This window comes from Bos grunniens, chromosome 2 (genome assembly GCF_055505025.1).
Source record: "Bos grunniens cultivar Pamir isolate PY7600 chromosome 2, Bosgru_T2T1.0, whole genome shotgun sequence".
NCBI lineage: Eukaryota > Metazoa > Chordata > Mammalia > Artiodactyla > Bovidae > Bos > Bos grunniens.
In genome coordinates, this window is record NC_141166.1 from 106955660 (window position 1) to 106977293 (window position 21634).

The 21634-nt window shown below is 39.9% G+C and overlaps 2 protein-coding genes across 6 annotated transcripts in view; one reads left to right on the forward strand and one right to left on the reverse strand.

The window, feature by feature from the left end:
* Positions 1 to 13432, reverse strand: part of SCN9A (sodium voltage-gated channel alpha subunit 9) — a 166566-nt gene extending 153134 nt beyond the window's left edge. For all 5 annotated transcript variants that reach the window (XR_015152763.1, XM_086370753.1, XM_086370760.1 and 2 more), the window contains exon 1: positions 13295 to 13432. The gene's annotated coding sequence lies outside the window, so the exon portion shown is untranslated. The remainder of the gene's footprint in view (positions 1 to 13294) is intronic.
* On the forward strand, positions 12918 to 14347 carry LOC147378468 (uncharacterized). The gene is made up of 2 exons (XM_086370784.1): positions 12918 to 13990; positions 14164 to 14347. The coding sequence occupies exons 1-2, from the start codon at positions 12918 to 12920 to the stop codon at positions 14225 to 14227; spliced, it is 1137 nt and encodes a 378-aa protein (XP_086226910.1). The 3' UTR covers positions 14228 to 14347.
* Positions 14348 to 21634: the final 7287 nt, after the last annotated feature.

Here is a 21634-nt window from a genome sequence, read left to right on the forward strand (position 1 = left end):
TAAACATAAGAGCTAATATTATAAAAATAAGAAAACACGGTAAATCTTTAAGACATTGGATTTGGCAATGATTTCTTGTATGTAGTACCTAAAGTACAGGTAGCAGAAGAAAAAGATAAATTTGATTTCATAAAAATTAAAACTTGTGTGTCAGGAGACATTATTGGAGAGTAAAATGACAACCCGGGAACAGACAAAACATTTGCAAATCATGTGTGTGATAAGGGAGCAATATCCACAACATATAAATAACTCTTAAACTCAACAACAAAAACAAACAGCTCTATTCTAAAATGACCAAAGGACTTGAATAGACATTTTTTCAAAGAAAATGTACAAATGGTCAATATACATATGAAAAAACAAATTTCACTAATCATTAGGAAATGCAAATCAAAACCATTGGGAAACCCAACCTCACACCCAGTAGGATGACCATTATTTAAAAAGAGAGAAAGTAAATGTTAATGAGGATGTAGAGAAATTGGAACCATTGTACATTGCTGGTGGCAATATAAAATAGTACAGTCATGGTGGAAAGGGGTATGGCAGTTCTTCAAAAATTAATTATAGAATTATCCTATGATCCAGCAGAGTTGGACACGACTGAAGTGACTTAGCAGCAGCAGCAATTCCACTTCTTTTATACATCCAAAAGAATTAAAAGCAGGAACTCAATGAGCTATTTGTACAACAATGTTCATCAGAGCATTATGTATAATAGCCAAAACACAGATGCAACCTAAACATCCATCAGTGGAGGAATGGATAAAGTGTGGTATATACACACAAGGGGCTACTGTGCTGTGCTTAGTAGCTCGGTCATGTCCAACTCTTTGCAACCCCATGGACTGTAGCGTGCCAGTCTCCTCTGACCATGGGGATTCTCCAGTCAATGAACTACTACGTATCCTTAAAAAGAAAGGAATTCTGATACATGTTGTAACATTAATGAGCCTTAAGAATATTATGTGAAGTGAAATAAGCCAGACAAAAAAAGGCAAATGTATATCTTCACTTACATAAGGTATCTAGAATAGGCAAATTCATAAAGAAAGACAGTAGAATGGTCGTTACCAGGGTCTGGGGGGAGCAGAAAGCATGAGGAATTATTGTTTAATGGGTACAGAGTTTCAGTATGGAATGATGAAAAAGTTCTGGAAATGGATGGTGGTGATGGTTGCAAACAGTGTGAATGTACTTAATGCTCCTGAATTAAACACTTAACAATGGTTAAAATGGTAAATTTTATGCTATGTATATTTTACCACAAAAATTTTTTTATTTTTTAATTTGCAAAAATTTGCTGACAACTGTAAAGAAGAGAGTCAGGAGATACCAAAGGCACAGCAGTTAGCATTGGGTCTAAGTTGATGGGATTCAGATGTGCTTTCCTGCTATCTATTTTGCCAGGCAGGACTCCTTTATAAACTTGATCTTAGCAAAAAGGCCAAGAAGTTACAGGACTCAATTACATATATGCAATATCATTATTTCATGAGAAATAATTTGCATGATATAAAAAGTAATCAAAATATACAAACTCCTACTGTACTTTCACCACATATTAATTTTCAGAATTTAAATATTTAGATACTCTCAACTGTAAACTCTATGTTACCTCTTTCTTCAAATGGCTACCAAGAATCTAATCTATTGCAGTTGGTAAAATAATATGACCTTTTCATATAAATCATCAAAAAAATGACTAAAAGATAAATTTGTAAGGAAATTAAGAGTTTCTCAATCATTAATTTGGGTTGTGTGGTACTCACGTTAAGAATGGGATCCAGTTTTTAAAACATGCACACTTCACCCCTCCCAAAGTTTGTCCCTTGCTATGACGTTGGTCCCACTGTAATGTTGGTTTATCACAGAGGCCTCCAGGCAGACTTAGTAATCTTTTCCAAATTAAGAAAAGGCCTTCTTCTACCATTTTCAACTCTGCTCTCTGTACTTCAGTCACACTGATTTCCTTGCTGTTCAGTAAACACATCAGATAAACCTTAGGGCTATGGAGATCACTGCTTCTTGTGACTGGAATAAATTTCCTGTCACTTAGCTGGCTTCCACACTTCCTTATCTCTTTCAGGTCTCTGCTCAAATAGCACCCACCCCTAAAAGACGAAAGCCACTCTTAATAAACAATGCCTACTTTCCTATATGGGTTCTGTCCTGCTTTTTTTATTTTCTTCTCACAGTATACAGTGTAAGGTCAGGAAGTGATAACCATTTGTTTACTTATTCATTATCAGTCTCAAAACTAGCAGGAAACTGCCATGTTTTGTTCAATGCTGCGTGTACAGTGTCTATGGTAGTACCCTGAATACCTACTCAACAGATAGTTGCTGAAGCGAGTGAACAAAGGAAGAGGGAAGGAAAGAAGGAAATACCATTAAATTTAAGAAAATGTACAAATGCTGAGAATAGTGAGGCTGAGAGTTCCAGGAATGGACCTGGGGCAACTCTGCATCCCTTTACCACTGCCCTTGGGACCTCTGCCAGGTCTTCCCTCCCCACAAACCTCAAGGGCACTGATACCACCTTGGATACGAACGCCTAACCTACACATTCTGGAGGCCAGCCAGATAGGGCTGAATGATTGATCATCACCTCCACACAAGTCAGTTGAAAATTTTACTTTGAACTTTTTATTTTTACTATCTGGTTACTGATTCATCTCTTATGTGAATCCTTCAACAGAAATCCTTCACTTTTAGAAAAGGATTTGGGCTTCAGCCTTTTTAAAGCATCAACTTGCATACATGTCAAAATATTTCAGCTCTTCAAGGCAAAGAAGGCTAAATATTGTCATCTACAACTGATGAACCCATACTGGAGCAGAAAATAAGAAAAAAAGCAGGAATGCTGTCCCTTCCCTAAGTAAGAAATAAAAAACGTGAATTTACCTTGTGATGGTAAAAAGCTACATGAGAGAAGTATAAATTATTAAATTCTTAACTTCCTCCTATATTCTTAGAAATTGTTCCATTTCAATGAAAAAGCTATTTTTAATTAAAGTCAAGGACATGGTTGTGTAATAAGTATTGATGAAATCTGTTTTTATTGATGAGATATGTATTAAGAATGACTGTGTAAATGGCACCATGCAGAAATGCCAATATGAACAATTATGGTCTCTGCTATTAAAACTTTAACAGTCTAGTGGATAAGCTGACAAGGCACAATCACTAGAACAGACTGAGATATATCATAGAACTCAGGGGTCCATTTTCTCGTTTTTTTTATATACCACCCAAAGGACAGTATCTAAGTAGATAACAGATACTGATAGAAAATCATCTGTCTTAGAAAATTATGTGTCACATAAAATAAATTATTTTTCCCCAAATGTTTTAAAACCCTTATTTAACCCTGAATTACTGATGTGTTCTTGCCTGGAGAATCCCAGGGATGGTGGAGCCTGATGGACTGCCATCTATGGGATCGCACAGAGTCAGACATGACTGAAGCGACTTAGCAGCAGCAGCACTGATGTTAAAGAATCACTGTAATTGACATAAATAATTGATTGTGTGACAATAAATACTAAGCTTTAGAACATAAAAACACTTTAGATGAATACTGTCTTCTTCTTTTCTTACCCTGCACAAGATCACTTGGCAATCTCTCCTCCACCCTCTAACACCCAGGATCTCATAGATATACTCCACTCCCTGTTTCTACTCCATTTCATAGCTCATAGCTGACTAAATCTGCCCCAGACATTTCACACACATACCCTTTTCAATGACACTATCATCCTTCTTTCAACTTTTGCCCACCTTGGAAAAGTCTCCTTTCCTTGAGTATGAGTACGAGAAACTCATAATATGCAAAATATTCTAATTATGGCCAAGTCAAGTCAGAATCGGAGAAGGCAATGGCACCCCACTCCAGTACTCTTGCCTGGAAAATTCTATGGACGGAGGAGCCTGATGGGCTGCAGTCCATGGGGTCGCTAAGAGTCGGACACGACTGAGCGACTTTACTTTCACTTTTCACTTTCATGCATTGGAGAAGGAAATGGCAACCCACTCCAGTGTTCTTGCCTGGAGAATCCCAGGGACGGGGGAGCCTGGTGGGCTGCCGTCTATGGGGTCGCACAGAGTCGGACACGACTGATGTGACTTAGCAGCAGCAAGTCAGAATAATATAGTGATACCCCTAGATCAAGAAAGCAAAGCTACTCAATGTCTAAAACAACCTCAGAAACACTTCAAATGTATAGATGCATTTCATAATAATATAATGTCTTCAAACTCCTACCTACATCTCAATTTCAGTTTAATACAAATGCACTCCCCAAGATCAATATTCAAGATGAACATTTAAATAAGCTTCAACCTTTCTTCTTCTTATTCTCTAATATTATAATTACACTGTTTGGTATGTTTAATTGCAAATGTAGATTATTTCCGCTCCCTTATAAAAAAGCGTTTGTAGAATACACAGTAATCAGGTATATCTCTGTGGGATATTTGTAAGCTTAATCTTGGGATAAATAAGATTTTGCTTTCATTAAAAGGAATATATATGTTACTCAAGTTTCATAATCATAGTGAGTCTCTGGGAAGGTTAGCTAACTTCTGAGCCTTAGTGTTTTCTCACCTCAGAGGGTGATCGTGGGGATTTAAAAAGAGCATTAGCAAATCCCTTAATGTACTGCTCAGTGTAAAAGGATACCCTCACACATAAAGCTGTTAAATTAATGTTATTATCAGTAATATTGCTGTTGTTCAGCCACTAAGTCCTGTCCAATTCTTTGCAGCCCTATGAACTGCAGCACACCAGGCTTCCCTGTCCTTCACTATCTCCCGGAGTTTGCTGAAATCATGTCTATTGAGTCAGTGATGTTATCTAATCATCTCATTCTCTGCCATCCCCATCTCCTCTTGCCCTCAATCTTTCCCAGCATCGGGGTCTTTTCCAGTGAGTTGGCTCTTTCCATTAGGTGGCCAAAGTATTGGAGCTTCAGCTTCAGCATCAGTCTTTCCAATGAATATGCAGGGTGGATTTTCTTTCAGACTGACTGATCTCCTCGTTGTCCAAGGGACTCTCAAGAGTCTTCAGCACCACAGTTTGAAAGCATCAGTTCTTCGGCGCTCAGCCTTCTTTATGGTCCAACTCTCACATCTGTACATGACTACTGTAAAAACCATCACTTTGACTATACTGACTTTTGTCTGCAAAGTGATTTCTCTACTTTTTAATATGCTGTCTAGGTTTGTCTTAGCTTTTCTTCCAAGGAGCAATCAGTAATTTTAACAAGATGTAAATTGTGCTATCTATAATTTTCCCTTATGGTAATGTATCCATTATATGCTTATTTTATGTCTTCATGATACTGCTCTAGCCCACCTCTTATTATTCTATGTATCTGAGCAAAATTTATGATTGCCTAAAGAAAATGACTAAAAAACTAATTATCGTTCTTAATTTGATGATTTGCTTTACAAGACGTGGATTTTTGTTCGTGTATCACTAGCGGAATAAAGTAAGAGAATGGATGTAACTGGCAAGTATTTCCCTCAAGTTCACACATTTTATTCACTGATTTATAAATGCAAAGTTATACTCCTGATGATTGAATTAGTAGAGTAAGTCTGAATTCATACATAAGTGAGAAATTTCATGTATGCTTTTTTTTTAATTCCTATCAAAGTAGATAGTATTTGTTGTAAGGTCACTAATAGGACATCTGACAGGTCACCTCCACAGACCTGCTCTCTATTAATGCAGAATTCTGATGGATCAGGTTGAAAGTCATAAATAAAGTGTAACTGGATGGTTAAATTCTTGATCTTTGAATGCCTCTCTCATGTATTCCTACTGAGAAGTTCTTACATACTTCATATAAACTATGTGAAATAGCTTATAGCTGAAAACTTTACTGGCAAGTGTTATAAATGCAGTGGTCCTGTGTTTGAGATGTATAACTATACTATCATGAAAAAGTCAGGATAAAGTGTATTGTTAGTATTCACTGAAACAGGATTAAACTTTAGATGTTGCACCATTTGTATTCAAAATATAATGGGTAAATTTTGACTATAATATACTGTTACCAAATGTCTAGCCAACATTACTGAACACCTCCCTAAAATGTGAGACACTAAAATGCTGTTGATAATATATATAGTTTAACCTAATTTGTACAGCCACCCTGAGAAATAGACACTACCAATTTTATAACAAATTTGATCTGAGAAGCGAAAACATTTGACTAGGGCTTACCTGGTGGCTCAGACAGTGAAGAATCTGCCCGCAATGCTGGAGACCTGGGTTTGATCCCTGGGTCAAGAAGATCCCCAGGAGAAGGGAATGGCTACCCACTCCAGTATTCTTGACAGGAGAATCCCATGGACAGAGGAGCTTGGTGGGCTATAGTCCATGGGGTTGCAAAGAGTTGGACATGACTGAGAGACTAACACTTTCACTTTTCAGCATTTGACTAAGATCATATGTTCCGCAAAGGAAATATCTAGAAAACAATTCTTTCACTACAGTAATGTAAATACAAATTTATTCCTCTGTGTTTTCAACACATTATAGAGTATTTTACAAAGATTCTGAATTACAGGAGAGACAATATGAATTTTCAAAAGAAATTCTTTGCATAGCCATTATTCCACAAGCATTCATTCCTGAAAGTCTGTCAGATGATCTCACAGGATTGTAAGAAGCTGAATATTCATTGGAAGGACTGATGCTGAAGCTGAAACTCCAATACTTTGGCCACCTGATGTGAAGAACTGACTCACTGGAAAAGACCCTGATGCTGGGAAAGACTGAAGGCAGGAGGAGAAGGGGACTACAGAGGATGAGATGGTTGGATGGCATCACCGACTCAATGGACATGAATTTGAGTAAACTCCGGGAGTTGGTGATGGACAAGGAGGCCTGGCATGCTGCAGTCCATGGGATTGCAAAGAGTAGGACATGACTGAGTGACTGAACTGAACTGAAATGTTTCCAGTTGACCCCTGATGATGACATTTCTTTTCTCCCTACTTGAATTACCCTAATTTTTCCAGGATAACAAGAATATATGTATTACATTGGAGGAGGGAGGTCATTTCAACTTTGTAAAATTTGTTCCATGAAAGGATTACCTATAAATATTGGGCCCATAAAATTTACCTATAAGCAATATTAACTCTATACCATCACCCAGAGAAAGCAAAATCATAATTTACCAATAAAATATTTTACTTATTCCATTTAAAACATATGTATAGTTAGCAAATTATCCTTACTCAAAGAACAGTCTTATGGACTCTATGAGAGAGGGAGAGGGTGGGAAGATTTGGGAGAATGGCATTGAAACATGTAAAATATCATGTATGAAATGAGATGCCAGTCCAGGTTCGATGCACGATACTGGATGCTTGGGGCTAGTGCACTGGGACGACCCAGAGGGATGGTATGGGGAGGGAGGAGGGAGGAGGGTTCAGGATGGGGAACACATGTATACCTGTGGTGGATTCATTTTGATATTTGGCAAAACTAATACAATTATGTAAAGTTTAAAAATAAAATAAAATTTAAAAAAAAAATTTTTTTAATTAAAAAAAAAAAAAAAGCCCTAAAGGAAGCAGTTCCATTGGACTTGAAAGAATGAACATTCAGTGGAATTTAAGTCATACATAAGGAGATATTTTATTATCAAACAACATTTCTCTTATTTTCCCACGTTATATTTTTATGTATCAATATGAATATGTACTATTTACTTCTACTGTTGCTACTGCTAAGTCGCTTCAATTGTGTCCAACTCTGTGCGACCCCATAGACGGCAGCCCACCAGGCTTCCCTGTCCCTGGGATTCTCCAGGCAAGAACACTGGAGTGGGTTGCCATTTCCTTCTCCAATGCATGAAAGTGAAAAGTGAAAGTGAAGTCGCTCAGTCATATCCGACTTTTAGCGACCCCATGGACTGCAACCTGCCAGGCTCCTCCATCCATGGGATTCTCCAGGCAAGAGTACTGGAGTGGGGTGCCATTGCCTTCTCCGATTTACTTCTATTTGCTTCTTTTTTGAACTTGTAAATCACAGGCCCTGAAGAAGTTAACATTTTTAATTACATTGAATGACTGATACAGTTGGCAGACACTACATATCGTGAAATTGCCCCAATTTAAAAAAAAAATCAGGTGACACAAGAAGTTTGGTTTGGCATATAACACAAAGAAGATTTCATTAACCACCTGTATAGAAATGTCTTTGTATTTTAATACATCTATCTAATCTTATTAATTCTTCTTTAGAGGCTCAATTTTCCAATTATTTGTATAAATACTTTGACCGAGCAGTGGAGCGAAATTTGTATTACTGTTTAGAAGATGAGATGTAAGAGAGAAAGGGAAAGAAAAAGACATTCATTTCAGGGGAGGGATGGTAAGTTAATGATAATGTAAATGTACTCACTCTCTTTAAGAGTGAACAATTTCTAAGTGAACAATCGTAGGTGCAATTAAAATTTTATCAGATGTTGATAAATGATTCAGACAGCTTTGTAAAAAATCCAAAGAGACGTTTTAAAGAAAGTTGTGATCAATAATGGCAGTCTCTCAAACACCTGACACAACAAAAGGAAATTATAAAACGAATAGCCATGAAATTACAATTAAAGTAATGGTATAATTTAACAGTAATATATGGCTTTTAGCTCCAGGTTATATTATTCTAAAAATCCAAAGCTATTTCCTATATTAAAAAGCCACAACGACAGAATGTCTTTTCACTTAAAACACAGTTATTTTAAAGAGAAATGAAAAGAGAATGACTTTCTCAGTGAGACTAAAAAGTTAGAGAATAATTCAGTTCTCCATATAATATTTACTCAAATTTGTTTGTGGCAGATGATATTTATTGGCACTCCTTGAGACATTCCCTCCTCCTTCCCCTCTTTCATGGTCTGGCATTTTCCCTCACCACTCAAGGGTTTCATTCCTCCAAACTTCATTCTACTTTTAGGTGCCCAAGGCTTATGTTTTCCCTGTTGCCTAAAGCCACTGGCTGCTAGCTACACAGAGAAGGAAAAGCAAATTAAACCTTTGATGAAGAAATTTCATTCTGCAGGATGGCAAGGCATCAACTGTTCTCTCATATTCCACAAAAGTAATCTACCCACCTTTTTTGAATGTGCTCTTATAAATTCTCATAAGCAAATCATTTTCATACAATCTTAGGATATCCATTTCATTATGACCTTGCCATACTAAATAGTAACCTAATCCTACACAGTTCCAAAGAAGGAAGCCTAATAACTATATGTGGGAATGAATTAGTTAATGGAGGATATGTAAAATGGAAGCCTAACTTCAATGAGTACACAGATGCACTCCAATACATTACAACAACCCCACTGTACCACTATAAGGGCAAATTTAACAAAATCCCTAGTGACAATTCATGAAGTAGTGCAGTCCTTCAAGAAGAAACACGACTGCCCAATTCTTTACCAAAAACAAACAAACAAATGTTTGGTCACTTGCAAGACAAAAAATATCACTAATCAAAGCCAAGTGCTTAATTGAAAGCTACATTTTCAACCAAATGTTACTATAAAAACTTATTTTTCATTTAATATCATTAAGTATAGGCTCAAAAAAAGAAGGGGCTTATTGCCACACAAAGTGTGGGCATACACAAGCGTGTGTGTGTGTGTGTGTGTGCATAAACTGCAGTATAAATACAATGCTATCATTAACCAACAAGCATTTTTGAAGCCCTGTCTCCTATCCCCAAAATAGTGATGGATCTTCCTGGGTTAGCCCACAGTGTCTCTCTGAGTTTTCCTACTGAATATTTTGGATTTGTGAGATAATTTGCCCCTTGAGTCTGGAGTAAACACAAATTTGGATCATGTGGGCACCAATCCATGACCTCCACTTCATTTGATTATACTTCCATCCACTGAGCCCAATGTTCTCATTTATTATGAAACAAGATTTTAAATTTAGTGATTACAAAGCGACCCTCAAATCCTGGTGAAAGATGTAGGTTTAAACCTAATAAGGTCATCATTGTATATTATGAGTCACTTGCACTAAAGTCATAAAGTCATTGGATTATAAACTCCAATGTTTCTTTAAAATACATTTTAATCCAGTTGTGGTTACTGCCTTTTTAGAGTGTGTTATAATCTACTTCCCTTTGAATACCTTAAAGCCTATACTGCTGAGAGATCTCAAGATATTTAAATTTTACCTCTTCAGAATCATAGTTCTGCATTGTAAACTTACCAGATGCTCAACAAAGAAAGAATTGGAATCCTCAAATGCTTAAGTTTACAGGGTTAGTGCACTCTATGGTGAAATAAGTCTTATCTTTGTTCATAAATATCTAGGAACCCCCTACTTCCCCACTGCAGGTACGACTCTGGAAGCAGGGTCAGCAAGAAAGACATGGTGTCTGTTTGTTTGGAGCATCCAGTACACAAAACCACAAAATATACAGATCTACAAAATACCTGCATGCTGTAATAATCATTATGGGGGAAACAGACAAGGTACCAAGACAGAAACAAATGTGTAACAGTCTACTTTTGACAAGGAGATCAAGAATGATCTCTGTGAAGGAGAGACCTTTGAGCTGAGGTTTTAAGTCTGCAAACAAGAGAGGCATTTAAATAGAGGAAGGAACAGTCCAGGCACTGGGAACATTTGAAAAGGCCTTAGGGAGTGAAACTGCTTCTTGGGTTTCAGGTACTAAAAGACCAGGGTGGCTGGAGCATATAAATGAGTGGGCGATGCGCTCAGAGAGGCTGTAGCGGAGGGCCAGATTAGACAGTGAGCTGGATGCTAACAGAAGGAATGTGTTGATAATCCGTTTTTGTGTTTCTGCACTTATTCCTTTTTTCTATGTAGTTATGACCCACTGAATGTTCTTAAGGGGAGACACAATGGTGTTGCTTTCTTGGAGAGGTAATTACAAGGGAGCAAACTATGGAAGCAGAGAGGCTGCATCAAGCCTGCAGCATGAATCCATTAAAATTATAATGATGCCACGAATCTGGTGGCAGGGTAGATAAAGAAAACAGGGTGGAAGAGGTACAGCAGAGAAGTATAATTGAATAGAGATGCATTTGGGAGACAGGATTGAGAGATCGAAATATGGACTGGTTAGGGATGAAATGCTATGAGGAGGGAGAGAAGGCAGTAAATACTTGGTGAAAGGTGGAACCATTAATTCAGATGACAAAGACTGGGGAAAAGGACCTGAGAGAGTTTTAGGGAAAATCATAAATTGTTACCATTATGACATTCAGAATGACTCATTCATAGCTCTAAACTTTAAGTTCCTTTACAAGGTTAGAAAAAATAGCATATAATTCTTCCCAGTACTTCACACTCTTTCACATATCTAATAGGCATAGATATTAGATAAATATTTTTATTATTCATGAAACACACAAGATTCTATTTTTTTCCTTGCCACAGAGAAAGTTGGTCCGTCACATTAAATAGGGTGAATAGGATCCCACAGATTCCACCTCTGAATTTCTTACTTTTTCTTTGCTGCCAAAAGTCTCCTCAGCAACAGGTAGCAAAAACACAGAAGCACTGCCACAGGAGGGCTCCCATGATTAGCTCCTGGTCCTAGGAGACACAGAGGCAGGAGGATGCTCTTGGCAGAGAGACAAACCTGACTCATCTTTCTTTCATAGAAGCATCAGGTGCCCTGGAAGCCCTAACCTGTACCACAGGAATCATGGCACACCATACCCCTGGCTTCTATAAGAATATGTCACCATGTCCCTCCATTTCACAATGGTTCACCTTCAAAAGGGGACCTCTAAATAGACAGGTACTTAAAACATCTACAAATACAAAACTTATCTTAAGCTATTGTCAGTTGCTTAATACAGGGCACATCCTTCATTATATCATATGCCATATTTTGTCGAGCATTTTATTGTGAATAAGCTGTTCTAGCAATCATGATTATCCCATATATAGAACTCAAATAAGACAAGCTTTCCAATAATTAACAACATTTGTTAAAATGTTAAACAAAGATTAAATAAATAAAGATTAACAACTTAGTTTCTTAAAAAAGTGAATTCTAGTTTATATTTTTTAAATGATGGAAAATAATTTGAAGACTTCAATAAAATGGGCTATTGAATAATTGGGCTTGGTTTGCAGATTATATAGAGATAAGTCTTATTGATATTAAAGCAAAAATCATGAACATATATTTTAAATCACCAAGAGAAAGAAAGAAAGGACAGTACCTTTCTCCTGCCCATGTAGAATCAGGAGAAATAGACAAGAACATTAATTGTGTCTCTGAAAAAACTTGAACCTTTTAACACTGACTTCACAACAACAGATGAAAATCCATCATCCTTTTAAAAGCCTATGTTGATCTGGTATTTATCTTATTGAAGTGAGCTGTTTAAAACTTTCCCTTAAGCTTCTCTCACATAAAAATTGCTCTTACCTTCAGAGCAGATATAAATTACTTCGAACGCTGCTACTGTAATAATAAAAAAAACACTAAAATAAATAATTTCAAACGCTGCTGATATAAACACTACAATAATGAGAAATCTTTGCTATAATCACCAAAGTTGGCACTGAAGTTTCTAGTTTGTTAATCTCGTTTTAAGCTTTTGTATTTAAAAGAAGTAACGAAAACAACTATTTTCTTCTAAAAACTAAATGATAGTTTCAGCTGAAGTCGATAAAAAGTTAAAATGATTCTGAAATCCATCTGAATTTCACTAACAAAATGCACATTCGTTTGAAAAGAAAATAAACTGGGCCGAGAAATAAGGCTAACCCTCCCGTCAATCATCTCTGTTTGTGTGCTCAGAAGGGGTGCGGCGCATCCTTGCCACCCTACAGGTAGTGTCAGCTCTGCGGGTTCTGCACGCTCACCTTTGCAAATGGGATACAGAACACATGTTTTTTGCTCCTAAAGAATACGACCTAACCCTGAAACCGAAACCCATCCGACGACTCAGCTACCGTAGACAGAAAAGAAATAACAGTAGCCATTCGGTACAGCCACATTTTCAGGATCTGGCAGCATACCCACACCGTCAAAACTGGCAAAACACCGACCTTGCAAGGGAAACAGCTGCCTTTCCAGCTCCCCTTTGTCCAGTCGCTGGCACCTCCTCGCCTAACTTCTCCCCGCTCTACTTCCAGGTGGCCAAAACCCGAGAGACGCGAAAACGGACACAGGTGGGTGTGGCGGTTGAGCAGAGCACTGGCGAGAGACTGACTGGCGGCCTCCGTCCCCGCCACACCAGAGGAGCAAGAGAAAAGGCACTTACTTGCCACCGTGTTCGCCGATCATGCCCACCCAGTGTGCCCGCAGAGTCTGGCCCCGGGGAGGGCGCGGGCTTCAGGGACCCTTCCTCTCCTCCGGCGTCCTGTCCACTGCTGCCGCTGCCTCTTTCTCTGAGCTCCTGTTGCTCGGCCGGCGCCTGCCACTACCCGCCGCTGGCACCCAAGCTAGCCCAACCCCAATTCCGGAGCCCGCGGAATTGGAAACCAGACACTCGCCTGGTGAACGCGGGCGAGGGCCAGCCGGGCCACTGCGCCCCTCCTTCCCGGGCGCGCCCAGAAAGGCGGCGGCCCCGCCCCGGCTCTCCGGCCCCTCCTCGCTCCCCGCCCTTGCCCCACCCTAGCTCCGCGCAGCCCTCCACTCCTGCTGGGGGCGCTGGGCGGGGACCTAGCCCCGACCTCCGGGTTGGAGATGCCACAGGCTCTCCATTGTGCTCCAGAAGAGAGCAGAGGAGGGGATCGCAAGACTGCGCACCCTCACCTACCCCATTGGATGGGGCGTTAGTATGTGAATGTGTGCGTGTGTGTGTGTGTGTGTGTGTTCCTCCAGCTGCCAGAAGAGTCCTTCCCTTATTTCACTCCGCCCCCATCACCCTTTCCACTCTTCCTGCTTTGCTGAATCGGCTAACGTTTCCGAGAAGCCACTTGACGCGGAGCGAGAGAAAGAACCACGGGCAGAGGAGGTGGGGACCGATGGCAGTGACCCCGCCAGTCCCTCCTGGGCCCTGAGCTCCGGGGATTCAATGCTGGGAATCCGTTCCCTCCCTGGGAGTTTCCCCACGGTGTCTGTTGGGGGGGATGGTGGCGCGCAAGACCTGTTTCGAGGCTGCGGTTTTTCTTTCCTTTTTTATGATAGATCGATCAGGCTACCGAGACTTCCAGGCAAGCAAAGAATGCATTTCCTTTCAAAGGTGGAGTGAGGAGCTCAGGTCTCCCTGGGTGGAGAGGGAGACTTGACGCAGAGGTTGCCTTTCCCCCACCTGGGACCCGCTCATCTGGATAGGCCATCAGTCATATAGGTTCTGACTTTCGGAGCTGGATAGGAGCGATTGTGAAAAGAAATCTTTATAAATCATTGTGTGCGGTTGCATGTGTGTGCGCGCGCGTTTTCTACAACAGCCTGTTGGGAGGAAGAATGATGCAAACAAAATCGAATTATCTTTCTCAAAGAGAAACGGGAAATTTCCACCAAGGAGGAAAATGGAAGGATTTATGACGTTGTGGCAAAGTGGATCCCGGCCTTAAAAAAGAGATAGATCACCTTGCTATATAAATATGAATGATGGGCGTTTGCAGCTTTAGTGTAATTTACTTCCATACCTTCTAATATGGAGATGATAACCTAGTGGTAAACACACAGAATTTCAAGCCCCAGGATTAACTTTTCTGGGCGGCTTACTGAGCTTCTGAGATTTGCCCTTTGGACCTTAGCTGTCAAGTTTCTGAGGCTCTCAGCTGAAGAGTACACTCGGTCACTTGGGGCTAATTCTCAATGCCACTTCGTGACCAAGTCACTTTCTCTTCCTTCATTATTTGCAGATAGAGGAAAAAGAATTAACTGTAGTAGGAGTGACAGCCTTTTTGACTAGATGCGGTAAAGTCACTGTCTTTTCTTACCACCTTGAAGTCCCCCTTCAACTAAATTGTCTGATGCACTGCTATGTAAAATTAGCTCAACCAACCATTTCTCTATAGTTCCCTGACACCTAATCTGGGTTTCATTAGGGAATAATCCATATGATATTCAGAATAATTAGAACCCAGAGACTTTCAACCTCATGTTATTTTTTTCCTCAAGAAGATGTAAATTACAACATAAAGACTCTAGCTGATTAAGACAAAGAAATAATGATCAATGCCTATGAGATGATTAAATTTATTAATATGATTAAGAGGAATTTTGATCAAATTCCGTAACACTCAAAGCCTTAAAGAAGCAATCAAGAACAAATCAAAGTACCATGCTATAAAGTATAGAATGTGTTTATTAGATTTGTATTTCCTAGAGGTGATGTAAAATCAAGACAGGGACAAGATGAACTGATAAATGATGGCACCATATAGGAAATTAGAGTCACTTTTGGTGGTTAATGTCAGGTAACACTGTCCAGAAAACATCTCTTGGGATAGTGATGAGGTACTAGGCTGGGTGATCCACTGGTTTGATGAAGTGTAGCTGTTTTTCTTCATGGCAAAAAAACGTTCTCCCCACCTGTGTGGTAGGAAAGGGATTTAGTATCTCCATCCCCCTGCCACTAAGAAAATAATATACACCATGCTTTGATAATGAGTGTATACCACGCTTTGCCACTGTAGGAGTCCCTTCACTATACCTGTGTTCTCATTGGGAGTCTTAAAAAATAAACTTCCTTGATTTGTATGAGGGGTCCCTGGTGAGATTTTGCCTGTGAATTTATTTGCAAAGTATGGTGTGTATTATTCATTATTTTTCTAATTCTGTTTCATCTCCCAACTATTTGGTTACCATCCATCTATTTAGTTTATGTACCATTTTCAGTCTCACAAGCTTTTTGTAATCTCTGCCTTTAGTCCATGCTGCTTGTGTTTTTATTGCTCTTCTGGCAGTGCTGGGATTATTTATTATATTTTTGTCTCTGTCTAAATTCAGAAAAAAGATCATCTGAGTCTCCTATTCAGTATTACATTAAATGCCCCTAAGAATTCACCAAGTACCCAGTGATGGTGTTATATATAGATATAACTAGATAATGCCATTGAAAAGTTTAAAAGGTAGTCTTGAATTACAGGAGGCAGAGAAGAACCTGGTTGAACCAGCCAACAACCAATTAATTCTTGAACTATTCACAATTGATCTTCTATAATTTGGGTAGAAAAAAGTAGAGATGTTTGTATTTTGAAATTACTAATATTATTATTCAAAACCAAAGCAAAAGAAAAGAATTGTTTTACTTTGGGCTGCCTGGGTGGTTCAGCGGTAAAGGATCTGCCACAGGAGAAATGGGTTCAGTCACTGGGTTGGGAAGATCCCCTGGAGGAGGGCATGGCAACCCACTCCAGTATTCTTGCCTGGGGAATCCCCATGGACAGAGGAGCCTGGCAGGCTACAGTCCATAGGGTTGCAAAGAGTCGGACATGACTGAAGCAAATTACCACACACACACAACGTGGAAATCTACACATTTGTTTTTTTCACAATTGCCACTCCAATTTTCAAAACTATAGAAGTTTCTGGAGAAGAAATAGGCAGCAATGTGAGACAATAAACTAAGCAATGTAGTACTGGCAGACTTTGCTTTTTCTCATTAAATAGGATTAGAAATATATTTCTTTACTAGTATGTGCTAATGACAATGGAGAAGGCGATGGCACCCTACTCCAGTACTCTTGCCCGGCAAATCCTGTGGACGGAGGAGCCTGGTAGGCTGCAGTCCATGGGGTTGCTAGGAGTCGGACACGACTGAGCGACTTCACTTTCACTTTTCACTGTCATGCATTGGAGAAGGAAATGGCAATCCACTCCAGTGTTCTTGCCTGGAGAATCCCAGGGACGGGGGAGCCTGGTGGGCTGTCGTCTATGGGGTCGCACAGAGTCGGACACGACTGAAGCAACTTAGCAGCAGCAGCAGCTAATGACAATACTCTAATTTGAGATAAGACAATTACAATGTTGTGAAAATGGGAGCCTACAGCTACAAGTCTTTCTGTATACGTAGCTAAAAAGTAGCATTCAAAAGTAGTTTCAAAGTAAAATTACAAAGGTCTAGAAACATGATGCAATATGCAAGGGCTTCCCAGGTGGCTCAGTGATAAAAAATACATTTGTCAAGCAGGAGTGCGTGCATGCATGCTTATTCACTTCAGTGGTGTCTGACTTTGCGACACTATGGACTGTAGCCTACCAGGTTCTCTCTGTCCATGGGATTCTCCAGGCAAGAATACTGGAGTGGATTGCCATGCCCTTGGCCAGGGGATCTTTCTGGCCCAGGAATCCAAGCAGCGTTTCCTGCATTGCATGCAGATTCTTTACCACTGGGGAAACCTGCCAACCAGGAGATGTATGTTCAATTCCTGGGTAGGGAATATACCCTGGAGGAGGAAATGGCAACTCACTCCAGTATTCTTGCCTGGAAAATCCTATAGACAAAGGAGCCTGGCAGGCTACAGTCCACGAGGTGGCAAAGAGTCTGACACAGCTTAGCAACTGAGCACAGACCTACACAATATGCAAAGAAGATTTTAGACATAATCTGGAGTAATAAAGATTATTTATGCATATGCATATAAAATTATGCATAATGAAACAGCAGGAGAAAAGTAGTTTCCTAAAATGTATCAGCTTCAGAATGTTTGCTGATCTAATTTGATATGGTCTTGGCCTTTGTACCAGGGCTAGAAATAATTTGCATTCCTGCAGTGAACATGTAAAGACCTTGTAACATGTGAGATACTGGTAGAATTCTTAGAAGAGTATTCATTGTCTTAGTAGTGGGGCTAAATTAGTTTTAAAGTTGCTCCAGATTTACACCAACAAAGCTTAAAAGCAAGATTTGAAAGAATCCAACTGGTTTCAACTTGCTAAAATGCTAACCAGAATAAAATTCAACACTTTCTGAAGGACCTAACAACGTAAAATTATCACTGATTGGCATCCATTTTAAAAAAATTACCACACTTGCAAAGAAGAAGGAAAATATGAACCATAACTGGCAGAAAAGTAAATTAACAGGAACAGACTCAGAAATGATATAGATGATGGAATTAACAGATTAGTACATTATATTCCACATTTATGTGTGCTTTGTATGCCCTGCTGCTGCTGCTGCTGCTGCTAAGTCGCTTCAGTCGTGTCCTACTCCGTGCAACCCCATAGACTGCAGCCCACCAGGCTCCCCCGTCCCTAGGATTCTCCAGGCAAGAGCACTGGAGTGGGGTGCCATTGCCCTCTCCGTTGTATGCCCTGCTGCTGCTGCTACTGCTGCTAAGTCACTTCAGTCGTGTCCAACTCTGTGTGACCCCATAGACGGGAGCTCACCAGGCTACCCCGTCCCTGGGATTCTCCAGGCAAGAACACTGGAGTGGGTTGCCGTCTCCTTCTCCAATGCATGAAAGTGAAAAGTGAAAGTGAAGATGCTCAGTTGTGTCCGACTCCTAGCGACCCCATGGACTGCAGCCTACCAGGCTCCTCCGTCCATGGAATTTTCCAGGCAAGAGTACTGGAGTGGGGTTCCATTGCCTTCTCCCTAGATAGTAGAAAAAAAATTGAGCATACACAAAATACAAACTGTTCTCTCCTTAAGCATTCATTTTAGATAAAGGTTATATCTACTGCCACCTGGTGTTCAAAATAAGTCAAATGTTCAGTTCAGTTCAGTCACTCAGTCGTGTCCACCTCTCTGCGACCCCATGAACTGCAGCACGCCAGGCCTCCCTGTACATCACCATCTCCCAGAGTTCACTCAAACTCACGTCCATCGAGTTGGTAATACCATCCAGCCATCTCATCCTCTGTTGTCCCCTTTTCCTCCTGCCCCCAATCCCTCCCAGCATCAGAGTCTTTTCCAATGAGTCAACTCTTCGAGTAAGGTGGCCAAAGTACTGGAGTTTCAGCTTTAGCATCATTCCTTCCAAAGAACACCCAGGGCTGATTTCCTTTAGAATGGACTGGTTGGATCTCTTTGCAGTCCATGGGACTCTCAAGAGTCTTCTCCATACGGAAACGTAATCTTTTCTTTTTCTTCTTCTATTTTTGTTTAACTTAGTTTTCTAAGAGAAGCTTTAAGTTTACAACAAAACTGAAAGGGAGACACAGAGCTTTCTCATAGGCACCTCGCCTCCATACATGTCCAGCATGTTTGTTCTATCTAAGCAAAGGAGAAAAGAAGCAGCAGAGAGCAGATTTCTTTCCAGGAGATGTTTCTTTCCTTCTTTTTTCTTTCTTTTCCTTCCTTCCTTTACTTGTTTTGTGGGGGAGAGTATTCATACCAGATTCTCTCAAATTTATTTATTTCCATTACTATTCCCATTCTCTTTGCTTGAGTGGCATGAACTTTTATCTGGGTTATATAAACAGTACACACGTTGCTTTTTCAGCTTAAGCACTACCAATTCTAATTCTCTACAGTTCCTATTTAACAAGTGGCATTCAGGATGAAGGTCAAATTTCTTAACTTAGGTTTTACCTCTAACAGGAACACTTTTGCTCTTGCACTTTCCTCTAATGAAGCGGTCTGCCCCAATACCTATGCTTGACTCACTCCTGTCATTGTCCGGGTCTTAGATGTGACATTCTCTAAGCCCTGCTTGCAGTGTTAAGTTTGAACTAAATTCCCCTCCTCCCTACTTCCATTATACCCTGTTTTATCAAAACATTTATCATGTTTTATTGTAACTGTTTGTCTGGGTGCCAGCAAAACCTTCCCAATGAAGTGATGCTTTAGCTGGACTTGGGAGGCTGTTCATGAATTAGTCAGGTGGATGGCGTTGAGGATAAAGGCCTTCCAGGAAGAAGCAATATTCCTGTGCAGCTGCAGATGACTTCACTTTCAGTTTGAAGGAAATTTAGGAAGCATTTGGGCCAATGAGAGAACATAAACCAAGAGGGAAGGAGGCATGTGGTCATAAAAGGTCTTGAATGTACACTGATAAATTGTCTGGACTTAATCCAGAAGGATGACATTCTCAATGTTTTGAAAATATGAATTATCATCAGCATATTTGATTTGTAGAAACACAACTTATATTAAAAAAGAAAAATACACATTACTCTGGCAACACTGGAAAGATTGGTCTGAATAATCATACAGAGGAGAAAAAATAAAGACCTAAAGAAACCAATGACGTAAAAATGGAGCAGTATAGTCAGAACTTGTTTGCTTTTTTTTTTTCCTTTAAGTAGAATTTTTTTTTAAAAATACATATTTATTGAATTCAGACAGGAGAAAAGATTGAGATATTTAGGGTAGATCACAAGTTTTTGAAATGCGTGGCAATAGATGACAATGTTGATTTTATTAATAACCCTCGGCTACTCTCCAAAAGAGGAATAAAAGGAATAGACTTAATGTGAGAATTAGATGACTAAGAGATGCTGGGGGACATCCAGGCGGAAGTGTTCAGGAAGAAAACTGGATGTGTGGACTCAACATAGTATTGTCATTTTTAAAAATCCCAAATATGATATTTAAAACCTATATTTAACACCAAAGGAGTACACAGAACATAATCTCAAAAAAAGTGTTTTTGATAGGAGTCACACACAACTCAATTTTATTTGGCAATCTCACTTTGCTCTTAATTATTTTCTTGACTTATGCTTGTCACTTTGCTGCTGAGGCTGCTGCTGCTGCTAAGTCGCTTCAGTCGTGTCCGACTCTGTGCGACCCCAAAGACGGCAGCCCACCAGGCTCCTCTGTCCCTGGGATTCTCCAGGCAAGAATACTGGAGTGGGTTGCCATTTCCTTCTCCAATGTATGCATGCATGTTAAGTCACTTCAGTCGTGTTCAACTTTGTGCGACCCCATGGACAGCAGCCCACAGGGCTCCTCTGTCCACAAGATTCTCTAGGCAAGAATACTGGAGGGGGTTGCCATTTCCTTCTCTATGCTTGTCACTTTAGGGATCCACATTTGGCAACAAAACACAGAGAAGAGAACCAAACAAATACCCAGTATACCCCATCCAGTGTATCACAATGTCTCCACATGGTGGATGTTGTGGCATGTTTCCCATCCCCCAGGAAAAATAAACTAATCCCTGAAATCAGAAGATGTATGGGTTCCTCATGCCTTATAGCTATGGTCCTATATGGGAGTTATCCTTGAATGAAGGAAGAAGCCTAACTCAAGGTGTGGCCCCTCTCCAGAGGCAGCCCATATTCCAATGACTGGTTAATGGAAGGGTACATAGACCCAGCCACTTTGCCTGGATATAGGGTAGTAAGTGCCCTATGTTGACTGAGGCTGCTGCTGCAACTGCACTAAAATTCAATTTCTTTTGCCCAACTAGTCTTCCTTTATTTCTGCTCAGCTATAATTCCTGAGATGACTTCCCAGTGAACCTCCACACTGCTCTTTATGTCTGATTCCTCTGTCTCAAAAGAGTCAGTATTGCACAGAAATGTTAAGGAAAGTGGAGCCAACTTCCCTGTTATATTGTTATGGGGAAACTGAGAGTTTAAAGAAAATATTTTCCAGTCTCTGTCATCTGGCAGTATTTCTGACTTTTCCTTGAAAGTCAGAGATTCAAAGCATTGGAGACAAGGGAGTGAATGGGAGGTAAAAGAGCTTTGGAGACTGCAGATCCCTTCAAGCCAGATATATATCTGCCTACAATAAGAGTGTAGACTG

What these genes read in the sequence shown, in the direction of transcription:
- LOC147378468 (XM_086370784.1), top strand. Translation starts at nt 12,918, where the DNA reads ATGTTTTTTGCTCCTAAAGAATACGACCTAACCCTGAAACCGAAACCC. An exon ending in AAGAACCACGGGCAGAGGAG is followed by an intron (nt 13,991 to 14,163) that starts GTGGGGACCGAT and finishes TTTTTATGATAG; the next exon opens with ATCGATCAGGCTACCGAGAC.